Source organism: Phycodurus eques, chromosome 14 (genome assembly GCF_024500275.1).
Source record: "Phycodurus eques isolate BA_2022a chromosome 14, UOR_Pequ_1.1, whole genome shotgun sequence".
Lineage (NCBI taxonomy): Eukaryota > Metazoa > Chordata > Actinopteri > Syngnathiformes > Syngnathidae > Phycodurus > Phycodurus eques.
In genome coordinates this window covers 2,940,433-2,952,888 of record NC_084538.1, presented here as the reverse complement: position 1 = coordinate 2,952,888, position 12,456 = coordinate 2,940,433, and the positions used below count along the sequence as shown (strand labels likewise).

The 12,456-nt window shown below is 39.1% G+C and overlaps 1 protein-coding gene across 4 annotated transcripts in view; it reads right to left on the bottom strand.

Annotated features, from left to right (window-relative positions):
• Positions 1 to 12,456, bottom strand: part of stard9 (StAR-related lipid transfer (START) domain containing 9) — a 36,947-nt gene that overhangs the window by 21,949 nt on the left and 2,542 nt on the right. For 3 of the 4 annotated variants that reach the window (XM_061696456.1, XM_061696457.1, XM_061696459.1), the window contains exons 2-4: positions 12,205 to 12,274; positions 8,733 to 8,849; positions 452 to 568 (exon numbers count right to left, since the gene is read on the bottom strand). In XM_061696456.1, the coding sequence (XP_061552440.1) occupies positions 452 to 568; positions 8,733 to 8,849; positions 12,205 to 12,274 (304 nt within the window). Of the gene's footprint in view, positions 1 to 451; positions 569 to 1,598; positions 1,917 to 8,732; positions 8,850 to 12,204; positions 12,275 to 12,456 lie in introns of those variants that run through there. The other variant, XM_061696458.1, reaches the window with a different exon arrangement.

Below are 12,456 nucleotides of genomic sequence, written 5' to 3'. Positions count from 1 at the left end.
TAGAAGACAGAATAACGATTTTTAGAATTTGTGTAATAATTACTGTACAGTCAACTCTTGACGATTTGAGGCCTAAATTTTTTTTATCAAATACTTCACTTGATTTAAGCAAAATTATTTGCCAAAAGAACAGTAACAAAACAAGTAAACATAGCTAGCCTAAAAAAGACACTGATGTCTTGAAATTATTATTTATTCTACCTACACCTACAGAATAATGGGGTTTTTTTAAAGATAAACTTCCTCAGTGATAACAACATTTCAACAAATTCTTATACCTTATTAGGATTTTTTTTAGGAACGAAATTCTTGAAGCAAGTGAAATGCTCTTCCACAAAAACTGCCTGGTAAGAATAAATATCTTGGCTGACGTAGAAAGAACGAGCATATTGTGTCTTGATTTGATAAAGCCGTTTAGGTTTGAGTTCGAGGTCGCCCCCGTTCCGCTCACCGGCGTGCCCATCATGGTGTACGTCTTGCCGGATCCCGTTTGGCCGTAAGCGAACAGACACACGTTGTAGCCCTCGGACGCTCCGGCCAGCACCGACGACCCCAAGTCCTGGAACACCTGACCAACAGATGGAGAGAGAGAGAGATATATATATAATAGAACATATATCTTATATCATAGATACAACAGATAGATTAGATAGGTACATCGATAAAAAAAAAAAAGAAAAAAGTTCAAACTTTTACTGAAAATGAACCATCAATCTGTTGTTCTTTTTTAAAAAATAGTTCTAACATACTAGTGGACACTACTGAGTACATTGTGGGTCGTGCGAGCGTGTTTACAGAGTTTTCTCGCTGTGAATGGCATTGTGTAAAAAAAAAACAAAAAAAAAACATGAGTGTGGCTTTCACCAGCACAATGACGCTGCGGCGGCACCGGGCCAGAAGCCAGGGAGGCAATCGTCGCTTCCTGAGATGTTTGGGCAAGGAGCAGCGAGGTCAGCTAATATGCGGGGTAAACAAACATGCAGCATGTAGTATGTTGCGGGGAGAAAGACCGGCTCAGGAAAATAAACCTGGACTAAAAAGCACGGCGGCAAAGTAAAAAGTGGAGTCGATCCGGGAGAATCCCACTCCAAACAATCAATTAAGGCCCCTTTGTTTTTGCGTCATTCTTCGCGCGAGACTTTTGTTTTATTGTCACGCACCCACTCACGAGCAGCTAAATAAGATAGAAGTTAGCGCTTTTCCTCATCAAAGTGCCTTGAATGCGCATTTTTGCTGCAGTCTGGTAAAAAGTGAAAAGGTTGAGCAAACTCAGAGATGCTCCGCTTGTAGATTTTAAACATTGTGTTAAAAATAAAACAAGGACCAAGAAATAAGACGAGCTAAGATGAGCAAGTCGAGAGCCGATCGCCATTACGTTGCGTTATCAAACCAAGATCTGACAGTCCTTGGATAATAGACTTGAATTTTTAAGCGACATGCCTGTTTTTGGGACACGAGCAAAGACTCACAAGACAGGCAAAGGCGAGCTAATCGCCAACACTTTGTTTGAACGAACCATGTTCTGATACTCTCGGATAATGAAAGTAATCTTTTAAGCGACATTCACGTTGTTTTGAAGACAAGCGAGTCCAACTCACAAGACAGTGAAGACGAGCGCAACTGCCATTACTTTGTTTGAAGAAACCAAGTTCCAACATCCTCGGATAATGATACATTGCTGGTCCATTGTTACAAGAGGAGAATGTGGGAATCCAGATTCTGGGTTTTCCCCCCTCCTTGCTTTCTTTTGTTTTTTCATCCCCAATAAGCGAGTTCAGTTCCTGATGTGGATCTTCTGGCAACACAGGCGATCCGTCCAAAGGTAACACATTGGGAGTGTGATCTAGAGCAGACTTGAGACTATAACAAAGTGCCGGATCAGCGAGGGGTCTCCCCCACCTCTCCTTGACCCCCAGGCAGGCTGGCCTCTGGACTGCAAAATCTCGGTGGGTAAGTACACATTATAGAAAGGGGGGAGGAACGTTCTCAACGTTACTACCGAAGATCAAAGGCAGGCATACTTTCAACATACCTCCCCCCGTGTGTGAGTCGGGACCAGGTGAGTCCAAGTCCGTTCATACGCCGAGTTTACAAAAACGATGGGGATGGGTTTAGGTTGGACTTGCTTTAAAGCGCTCGCAAAAAGCCCTCTTAGCGAGGTCGTTCGAGCGCTTCAAGGAGCGTGTGAGTTGGTGTGCTCCGAGTTACGTCGACGCTGAACCAATACAATGCACTGAGCCAGCAGTTCTGGAAATACGTTTGTCAACTCAAAAGTCAAACTTCTCTGCAAATATGGCGCAACAGAGGTGTAACGGTAGCGTTCGCTCACTTACGCCTTTCGGACAGAATTAGCAGAATCCTAACATTGCCGTTTCCAGCCATTGCAGCTTTGCGCATTCGGATAATTACAACTCGGATACGTCTGAGGCTGGGAAATCTGTCGGGTGATTTCAATGTCCTCCGACAAGAAGCCAGGAAAAAGATGGCTTAGATGGCGAGATTGAAAGCGCCTCATGGTCGAAGAAGGAAGAGAAGTCGTCGAAGAAATGATAGAAATGTATCCAGTAACGCCATTGCTGTCGGTTTCTCCTCGTCGTTTCTACAGGACACTTGATCTAAAAGTCAACCTCATTTCAGAAGCACAAGCTTCAGACAATTAACGGAGTCCGCGGCTCGGACGTCCTTGGCGGTGATCACACACAACAGGATGGCTTCGTCGTAAGTACTTCGTAATACCTAACATTTATGATGGGCAGCATTTAGATAATTGTGCTGACTTTGGTCAAAAGGAGTTGAATCTGTCTCAAAATCCCCCAGATTATCTTTCTGTGCATACCGGGCCTTTAATCTCATTTTGATTCCCTGGAGTGCCGCTCCTGTAACCTTGCCAACCCAGCGTATGCAGCAGCGACGTACGACCAGTTCAAGTGTTTCCGCGACGCTCCGTGACCGTCGCCCAACATTGGACACGGAGCGATTACATTGCGACTTCTTAAAACTGTGCATCGAATGTGGCAACTGTAATAAGAGGCTTACATTGTTTAGTCATAAACTCTTGATTATTTCAATAAGTATCTTTATTGTATATCTAATAGGTTATATCCCCTTACCGCTAACGTCTTAAACAGTTGACGTGTAATTTCATAATCATCAACAAGTGGGAAAAGTATGTGTGCTTATAATAACTGGCGCCACCCACCACAAAAAAATAAGCTTTGTAATTGCATTTGGTTGCAACGAGGTGGCGGCAAAGCACTTAAAACGGAGAGGATCATAAAGCATCAACACCATGCTTCTAGCATGTACACAATCACAAACCCCTGATTACAATACGGTACTAGAGCGGCTCCAACTACCGGAGACAAATTCCTTGTGTGTTTTGGACATACTTGGCAAATAAAGATGATTCTGATTCTGATTCTGATACACTGCAGCGGGTTTGACACATCAGCGAATCATGTGCGTCAGAAGGAAGGAAAGAAAGGAAGAAAGAAAGGAAGGAAGGTCTTTATGAATAGCCAAGATTTTCAGCAAATAAAAGATGAAAGGATGAAAAAAAATTATCTGCAAATATGCAGAGGTTCACTGTATTTTAATGTTAAAAATAATAATGATTAAAATTTTTTTTGTAAAAGTAGTTACTGTTGTTTTGCGCTTTGAAAATGTCGACTTTTGAGGATGTCAATTGGTTGGGATTAAAATCAACAGATTGGGGGGATTGGGGGGGTTAAACACACAGTTTTCCTGAGAGCAAAAGGTAATTCTTCGTAGTGGAAACGTGGCTTTTGTTACATAACTCTTGCTCAATAGAAGCACTCCGGACCACCAAGGTTTCGCCACCCTCTGCCTCTGCCTCAAAGGAAGCTTGAATGGCAAGACAAAAAAAAGTGGCGCCGCCTCCTCTGCCCAGTCGTGTCTTCGGCCTTCCCTTTCTCCTCCCTCTAACACCCACAATCAATACGGGCCTTGTTAAAGTTGACCCTCTTAAAATCACTCCACGGGGGCCGCCGCAGGGCTGAGGGTCCCAAAGAATAAGAGAGTTCACTCGCTCGGCTAAACTCCACTGCAGAGGTCCTCAACAGGCGGACTTGGGCATTTCCATTTCAAGCCACACCTATTATTTCAATACTTTGAACTGTAACTTTTTTGGGGGGGGTGGGGGGTGGGGGTTAGAGTATAAGAAAGGTTGTGTGCGAGGCAGGCAAGCGGTGAGGAAACATAAAATGTTCAGTGTAATAATTTCTTTAATATTTTACTGTATTTTCTACCCTCCCCCCGGAAGCCTTGTTGTCGTTAAAAAGCCCTTTATTTTCAAACACAAAGTAACATAAAAGTGAGATGTTTGCTGCAGTTACTGTATACATATATATATTTTTGCATACATTTTATTTCACGGTTGGGGAAGTAAAATAAAACACATGAAGCCAAATAAATAGGATAGTTAAAAGATGAATGAATGAATTTAAATGTTAAATTATTCATTAAATTCTCCATAATTTAATTATGTCATTAAGTAGTTAACAAGGTCTTCAAATGCATCAATCTGTCGTTAAATAAATTATCATTACATCAGTTATTAAATTAATCAATGCATATCATTTTTGAAATTGTCCATTCAACAATCATGCCATTAGAATAGGTCATGAAATGTATATACTGGACCTAAAAATAAATGATAAAAAATTACGCTTCATTTAGTAATTATTAAATATTATATGTCACAGTTTAATAATGCATATTTTAATAAAATAATTTAATTACAATATTTAATTAATTACTTTAAAAAATAAACCAAAAATATTAAATTTCCCCTTCATTAATGATGCAATTAAATATAAAGGTGATGAAATGCATATATCAGTCATTAAATATTGGTCATGAAACAAATGATTATCAATAGATACTTTTTATCATTAAAGATGATATCAATTATTAATCATTTCATATTTCAATTGATATCATTAAGATTTTATATATTACTTACACATATGCTACACGTATTTGATTTTGGCACACAAAAATATATGACAAAATATTTGTGACGGAAAAATAATGACCCCGTCGGCTTCCCCAAACTTTGTTTAAACTACACAAGTTTGACTTGAGGGACAAAGTAAATCTGAGGTTTTTGGTACAAACGAAGACTGTCGAAGGTATTTTTGGACAAACCGCGTGAGATTTTATATCCACAACGCGAAACAAAGCATGCAAAAAGCAGAAAAAATGATGACATCGAAGCCTAAAACGAGCCTTCGGGGGGGCAGACTAAACATCAGCGCGTCGAGGAAGGCGCACAGAACAAAGAGTTTGCCTTTGAGAAAACAATGACGCAGAAAAAGCGGAATACAGATTTCCTTCTGGCGCATTTTACAAGACGGGAAAAGAGGGTCAGTCAGGATGAACAACCTCATTAGCCTTAGCACAAGAAAACACGGTGGTCTAGCTAATTTCATAAAATGCAACTTTGCCAACACTGAGCCAACAAGCCTGTCAGGTGGGGGGGAAAAAGAGCAAGCTGTGGTATGTGCCCAATATGACATAACAGTAGTCGTTAATAATGGTTTTATGCGCGATTAAAAAAGTTGAAAGTACGAGAGCGAGTTGTGATGGCAGCGAACTTCACAACAAGCAAGTTGGGCAGATAGATATTGAACAATTCTTTAAAAAAGAAGAATTACACTGTGTGTATTGAAGCAAACATTGTCTTAAGGACTTTCTTAAGTTCTTAAGAGTTAGCTAGCTTAAAGCCAACACATGATGGGACCGTTTGTTTTCAGACAATATAAATCGCAGGCATATATTCTTTATCCTCTGCAATAAAACCCTATTACTGCAGCTTGCCGAGCTTCGTTGTGAATCGTCTTCTTCGTGTCTTTATTATGTATGTAGTATACTGCCTCCTGCTGGCCAAGGTGCAAACACCAGAAGGAGCAGCACAATGTCCGCTGAACAAAGCATGAAATCATGATGCATGAACTGTTTAACTCTTTACATTCCAATGAATTACGCTATAATAAGTACAATACTGTAAAGTTGTTTTTCTTATTATTATTATTTTTTTTTTTTTATTTGAATAGAACAGAATAATGGCATTTACGTTCATTCTCAATTGTTTTTACACTTGTATGACAGTTAAGAATGTTGAAATGGGACGACATCAGTGTTTTGGAATGGCGACAGTTGTGTTGAACTTCTGTTTTTAAGCCTGCGCATTGTCCACGAAGCGTGCGCATGTAACGTGTGCATTTGTGTAAAGAAACATGGGCCACGAATGAAGATAAAGTGCAACAAAGAGAGGAGGACTTTTCTCACAAACAAGTTTGCAGCTGCAGCAGGGGGGAAAAAAACAAAACCAAAACAAAAAAAAAAACACTTTTTCTGCTGGCATGCCGCTCCTCTGTGAGCAGCTGGCCCCACTGAGCCAAAATCCAAACTGTCAGCCATATTCTACATATGCGTGTGTGTGTGTGTGTGTGTGTCTGTGTGTGTGTGTGTGTGCGAGAGAGAGAGAGATTTCTGGAGTTAAAGAGGCAGAACTATCCGGAACGCCGCTTCAACAATGCTCTCATCTGTCACACTGGAGACTGAATTTGTAGGTCAAATTAGCATGGCGGCGCAGGGGAGGGAGGCGTACTGTAGGACTGCGCGTGTGTGCGTCTGCTTTCCATTAAATGGCCACAAAAGAAGCGCAGAGGACGGTGGGTTTCGCAAATTTGAGCAAAGACAAAACCAACAAAAAAAAAGATGCAAGGAGGAGGATTTCCCATTTTGAAGCAAAGAAAAAATTATTTCTCCAGTCAGATTGATGAGAACGATGCTTGAATGTAGTGATTCCCGATCATCGTTCAATGTCACTTAATTGGTAAATTATTATTTATTGACCAAAAATAATGCATCTTTGTTCATCTATGTATGCCAGCGACGTATAGTGAATGCACAGTGTTTGCTCCGCTGCACCCAGGAGTTAAAATGCTTACGAGGGCTTCGATTTTATTTTCAAGCCAAACCTTACTCGGGAGTTTTCGTTTGAGGCACATTTTCGCAGGTTGAACAGGCCTTCATGTGAGGAGGGGCGTTCATTTTTGATTTTTTTGATTTGAATTAACACGATGGCCAATTATGATGATGTCGTGCCCTTTCCCTCCGCTCTTCTCCGCTCCACAGAAGTCAATTGAATTGTTTTGACAAAAACACAGCAGCCGCATTTATTACCGGCTTGAAATTTGAAGGTCTACACAAATCATCCGAACGTCAACAGGGCCTACATATCTCCATTCTTTGCCGTGCGTGTGTGCGCGATGGATTCTTCCGGTTAAACAGAGCAACTATTCTTTTGTTGACACACAGACCTACAAACTGTGAGAATCAACTCCAAGGAGGAGGAGGGAAGAGGGGGAGGGGGGTGAAAACATTGAGTGCTTTTAGCCAAATGACCAATAGGGATGACGTATTTCCAACCTTCCTCAGCGAAAAACCTCCAAGACGCAGAGATAGGACTCTTTTTTATTTTATTTTTTTATAAACGCCGACCACATCTGCGCCCTTAAATGCAGCTTAACGTGCCAAATTTGGAGGGCGACGCCCACGCGGTCCTGCTGCAAAGCGAGCGCAGTGGCTGGCAGACCGCGCTCGGCTATCCCGAGGGGTCCACCGCCGGTCGTGCGGACTGGAAAAACGCTTCAAATCAAGTTTGTCTCACTTAACGAGCGCATTACCCCTCCCACGCCCAATTTTAAGCAAAGCATTAATCCCGTATATTATTTGACTAATATTTTTGTAAGAATTCTTTCCCCCATTAGTTCCTAATATTTTCCCAGGTGTTTTTGTATTCTTGTGCCAATTTATTTTTTTGCCAAACATTTGTGTATATTGAGTCTAGGTCTGTATCTTTGTATTTCTACCAAATATTTTGGTCATTTTTTCCCCTAAAAAAAACCCATCTTTAACGATTTTGCTTAATATTTTAGTACTTTTCGTTATGTTTTTCATTTTTTGGTAACATTTTACCAAATATTTATTTTGACATATTTTGCCTCAGTTTAGGATATTTGTGGTATTTGTCTTAATCTTTTATATATTTTTGCCCAATATTGTCTATTTAGATTTTGTAATGAATATTTGGATATTTTTTCCCCCTGATATATATATATATTTTTTTCCCCTGAGTATTAGTTTTTTTTCTGCCTAGTTTCAAAAATATTTTGCCTTGTATTTTCCCCTAATATTTCTTTACTTCTTTGTTAATATTTAGCCTAATAATTGTGCAATTTTTTACTTTGATACGATGAGAAGATGGAGGATTTTTTTTTCGCAATTTAAAACACACAAACTACATTATTTTATTTTTTTTTGCTACTTGCCCCTCCCCACAAAATATGGTCCGGAACTGACTGTCGTCCAACGACACCGTCGTCTTTGTCCAACCCGAACGCATTTTTACATCAGCTTGAACAAGAGCGCTTCAGAAGACGGGCAAAACGAAGCATTCCCGCTGTTGACCCCCGGTGTCCTTTTCGCCCACCACGAGTCAACGAGGGAATGCCTCGTCCCAGCGTGTGACGGCCATCTTTTTTTTTTTTTTTTTTTTAATGTCAGCTCTGACAAGAAACAGCCGCTTCCTCCAGCAACACCCCCGCCATCACAGAAACGTCTAATTAACCAATTACAGCATTGACGGCGGGAGGCATTCCGGGATAACGGATCTTATCGGGGTGCGTTTTTGTTTTGGTTACCTCCTCCTGCGACGCACAGCGGGGGTCCTCGGGCTGCGCCGACCAGTAGCAGTAGTCGAAGCGGAACTCCAGGAGCTTCTCCCTGGAATCCACGGCGTGGTCGGCGCGCGGGTCAAGCTGTGGAGCAGAGGCCGCAAGGTGTTTAATGGGATTTAAAAAAACAAAATATAAAAAGATAGTAGGGGTTTTGTTTGTGGTGGAAAAATGTGATTTCCAAAATTTCCATTCATTAGCGCGGTCTGCCTCAGTGCACTGCACACCTTTATGCTAACTGCCAGGGAACAATCATGAGGAATGGAAAGACAGCGCAGCGTATCACTTGTTGCAAGCATAATATGTTTTGTGAGCATCCAATAGCATCAACTCTTCAAGTGCATTTTGCTTTTTATGTGGTTGTTGGCTGTTTTTTATTCAAATGTTTTGGTTTTTTTGGCAAACATTATTTTCATTTGTTTGCATTGTTTGGTCTTTTTGGAATAAATTTGGCTTATAAGTATTTGGGGATTTATTCCAATTTATCCCTAATATTCTTTCATAGTTTATGTAGTTCTTTTGTATTTTTTTCTTCTGAATAATTTTGTATTGTTTCAAAATATAGCGTTTCTTGCCTAATATTTCCTTTTTTTCTGTCTAAACGTTTAGTATTTTATTACTATTTTAAAAAAATATTTCTGTAGATATCTTTTTCTAATATTTTTTACATTATCTAGTAGTCTAGTTCTATTTTTCTTCTGAATATTTGTGTATTTATTTCCTAATATTATAATATAAGTATGCCTAATGTTTCTTTGTTGTAAGATTTTGTCTACTATATTTATTTCGACTGGTTAGAGCGTCAGCCTCACAGTTCCGAGGACCGGGGTTCAATCCCCGGCCCCGCCTGTGTGGAGCTTGCATGTTCTCCCCGTGCCTGCGTGGCTTTTCTCCGGGCACTCCGGTTTCCTCCCACATCCCAAAAACATGCATGGTAGGTTAATTGAAAAACTCTAAATTGCCCGTAGGTGTGACTGTGAGTGCGAATGGTTGTTTGTTTATGTGTGCCCTGCGATTGGCTGGCAACCAGTTCAGGGTGTACCCCACCTCCTGCCCGGTGATAGCTGGGATAGGCTCCAGCACGCCCGCGACCCGCGTGAGGAGAAGCGGCTCAGAAAATGGATGGATATTTATTTCTTACTTATATTTTTGGAGAGTCTATATTATAATATTTATTTTATTTCTGTGATATTTTTCTCATTTTTGGTATAGTATTGTATATTTTGTGGGACTAATATTTTCCCCTCACAATTATCTAGTTTTCCCGTAAGAAAAAAAATTCCCAAAAATTCTTGGGGATTTCTTTATCTAATATATGTTTATTTTCAGTCAATATTAGTCTCTTTTTCCAAATATCTTTGTTGTCGTAATATTTTAAATAAGATTTATTTTTATATGTATTTTTTTCTGAGTATTTGTGAGCTCATTATTTCCAAATATTTTGTATTTCTATCAAATATTTGTGTGTGTTTTGGTCTTACATTTTTTTTTTACTGTAATATTTGTTAAAATAATATTTGGGTATTTTTTTTTGTCTTCCCATAAAAAAATGTATTTATTTATTTTTTTAAGTATTTTCAGCATTATTGCATAGTTTCAGGTCGGATTGTACAAGCATAGCTAATGCTGTAACTTGTGCCACTCCATGATCAAATCCCTGACGTATTCCTTTGAGCAACATGGTGATCACTGTGCTCATTTTGCCATCATGTGACACATTGAGCCCATTTCATCTCTGCTCTCGAGTTGTCCCACTTTCCACACTAGTAACGGTTCCCACGAGAGCCGCAAGAGCCGAGATTCGTCGGAGGAGGCCCGATATGGTTTATCTCAGTCCCGTCCCATTTGTAACACATTCGCTCCTCCCCCCGACCGCAAGACTTTTCCTCAAACGTAAACAAAGACCTCAGCGTACGCTCTTTACGAACGTAAAACACGCGGACCAATGGGACGCCTCGGCACTGCGGGTCGGTGTCGCGTTACGAGACGGAATCGTCCACGCGGTAATTATTCCCACATGGCGAGAGTCAGTGAATACGAGTCAACGGCTAAGTGTAAGTCTCAAGCCCGCCCTTAATGGCGCTTCTTATCTTTTGTTTGGAGCCTCACAAACACTTGGCAGGAAAGTGGAAGGCTTACAAGAGTCCTTTCCATGAGCACGGTCACAGAGATTTCAAGCTTACTGTACTGTTTGAAAATGGTCCAAAAATCTTGAGAAAATTACGCTTCAAATGGCACAAAAATTTTTTTTTGTGCCAATAAATAACCAAAAATTATTGGTTATTTATTCAGTGGGATTTCCGCGTATCTCCCGAGACTTCATATCAGTGAGCATCTCAAGGATCAACTATTCGTGTTTTAGTTTTTCATCTTTTAGAAATAGTAGTGTATTTTTTTTCCATATCGTATTTTCCTAACTTTTAGAAATATGTTTGTATTTTTTCCCTCATTATTATTTCCTAATCCTTTATTTGTTTTTTGTTTTTTTTCATTTTGTGGGATTTTGCCCAATAGTTTTTCCTCCATTACTTAAGTTGCATTCAGCATTTCACCTATTTTTGAAATAAAATATTCATTATCTTCTTGTTATTGTTCCCTAATATTTATTTTGTATTTTACCCAATTTTTATTTTTCAGAATATTTTTTTTTTTTCACAAATAATATCAGTAATTTTCTGATGCATTTTTTTGCCTAACATTTCTGTATGTATTCCTAATATCTGTGTATTTCCTGATAATTTTGCAATTTTTGTAATTTTTTTACAAAATAATTTTTCTTCTTAAAGTATTTAGATTTTTTGCCTACAATATTTCTAAACTTTTGTTTAATTTATTTTACTAATATATTTTAGTAATATTTTACCTGAGTTTCATAGTTTTTCCTGAATATTTGTGCATTTATTTTCATTAAGCATTTTTTTGCCTAACGTGTGTTCCTTTTCCACTTAATATTTTTAGAAAACATTGAACCAAATGTTTTGCTATTTATCCGAATCCAGTATTAATGTTTTTAGTTTTTTAAATATTTTGTGGCCTCATTGTTTATTTTTTATTTTTTTCATTTCTGAATATTTGTGTATTTTCTCCTAATATTTGGCTTTACCTAATATTTATTTTTCCTTACTTTTGTAATATTTTGCAGAGTAGTTTTGTATTTATCTGAAATATTTGTATATTTTATTAATATTTGATTATTTTGCCTAATATTTGTATATTTTTTTTTTAAATCAAATATTTTGTCATTCCCCCCCCCACCCCCCAACATTCAAATAATTATGAAAATAAATAAGTATAGACTAGACTACATAAAATAGAATAGAACTTTATTGTCACTGTCACAGGAACAATGAAAATCAGTCCGGTATCTCACAGTTAACAATGTTGTCGATCGAAACAGAACGTAAATAAGTGGGATAAAAAGTAAATACTGCGTACCAACCTTGACATTTTGGATCCTCACAAACTTGTCGTCCACCTGGACTGCCAGCCTTCCCCCATCTGCGCTTTCCCTGTGTGGCGGGTGACAACAACACACGCTAGGATCATACAATACTCGGACTTGTGTCCAAACAAAATAACAGCAATTATTTGAGGGAACCGCTTTCGTGAGGAATTTGTAGTGATCGGGTCCAATACAGTACAAGTTCGATGCTGCGAGCTTGAGAGCTCCCGATGAGATTGCAACGAAAAA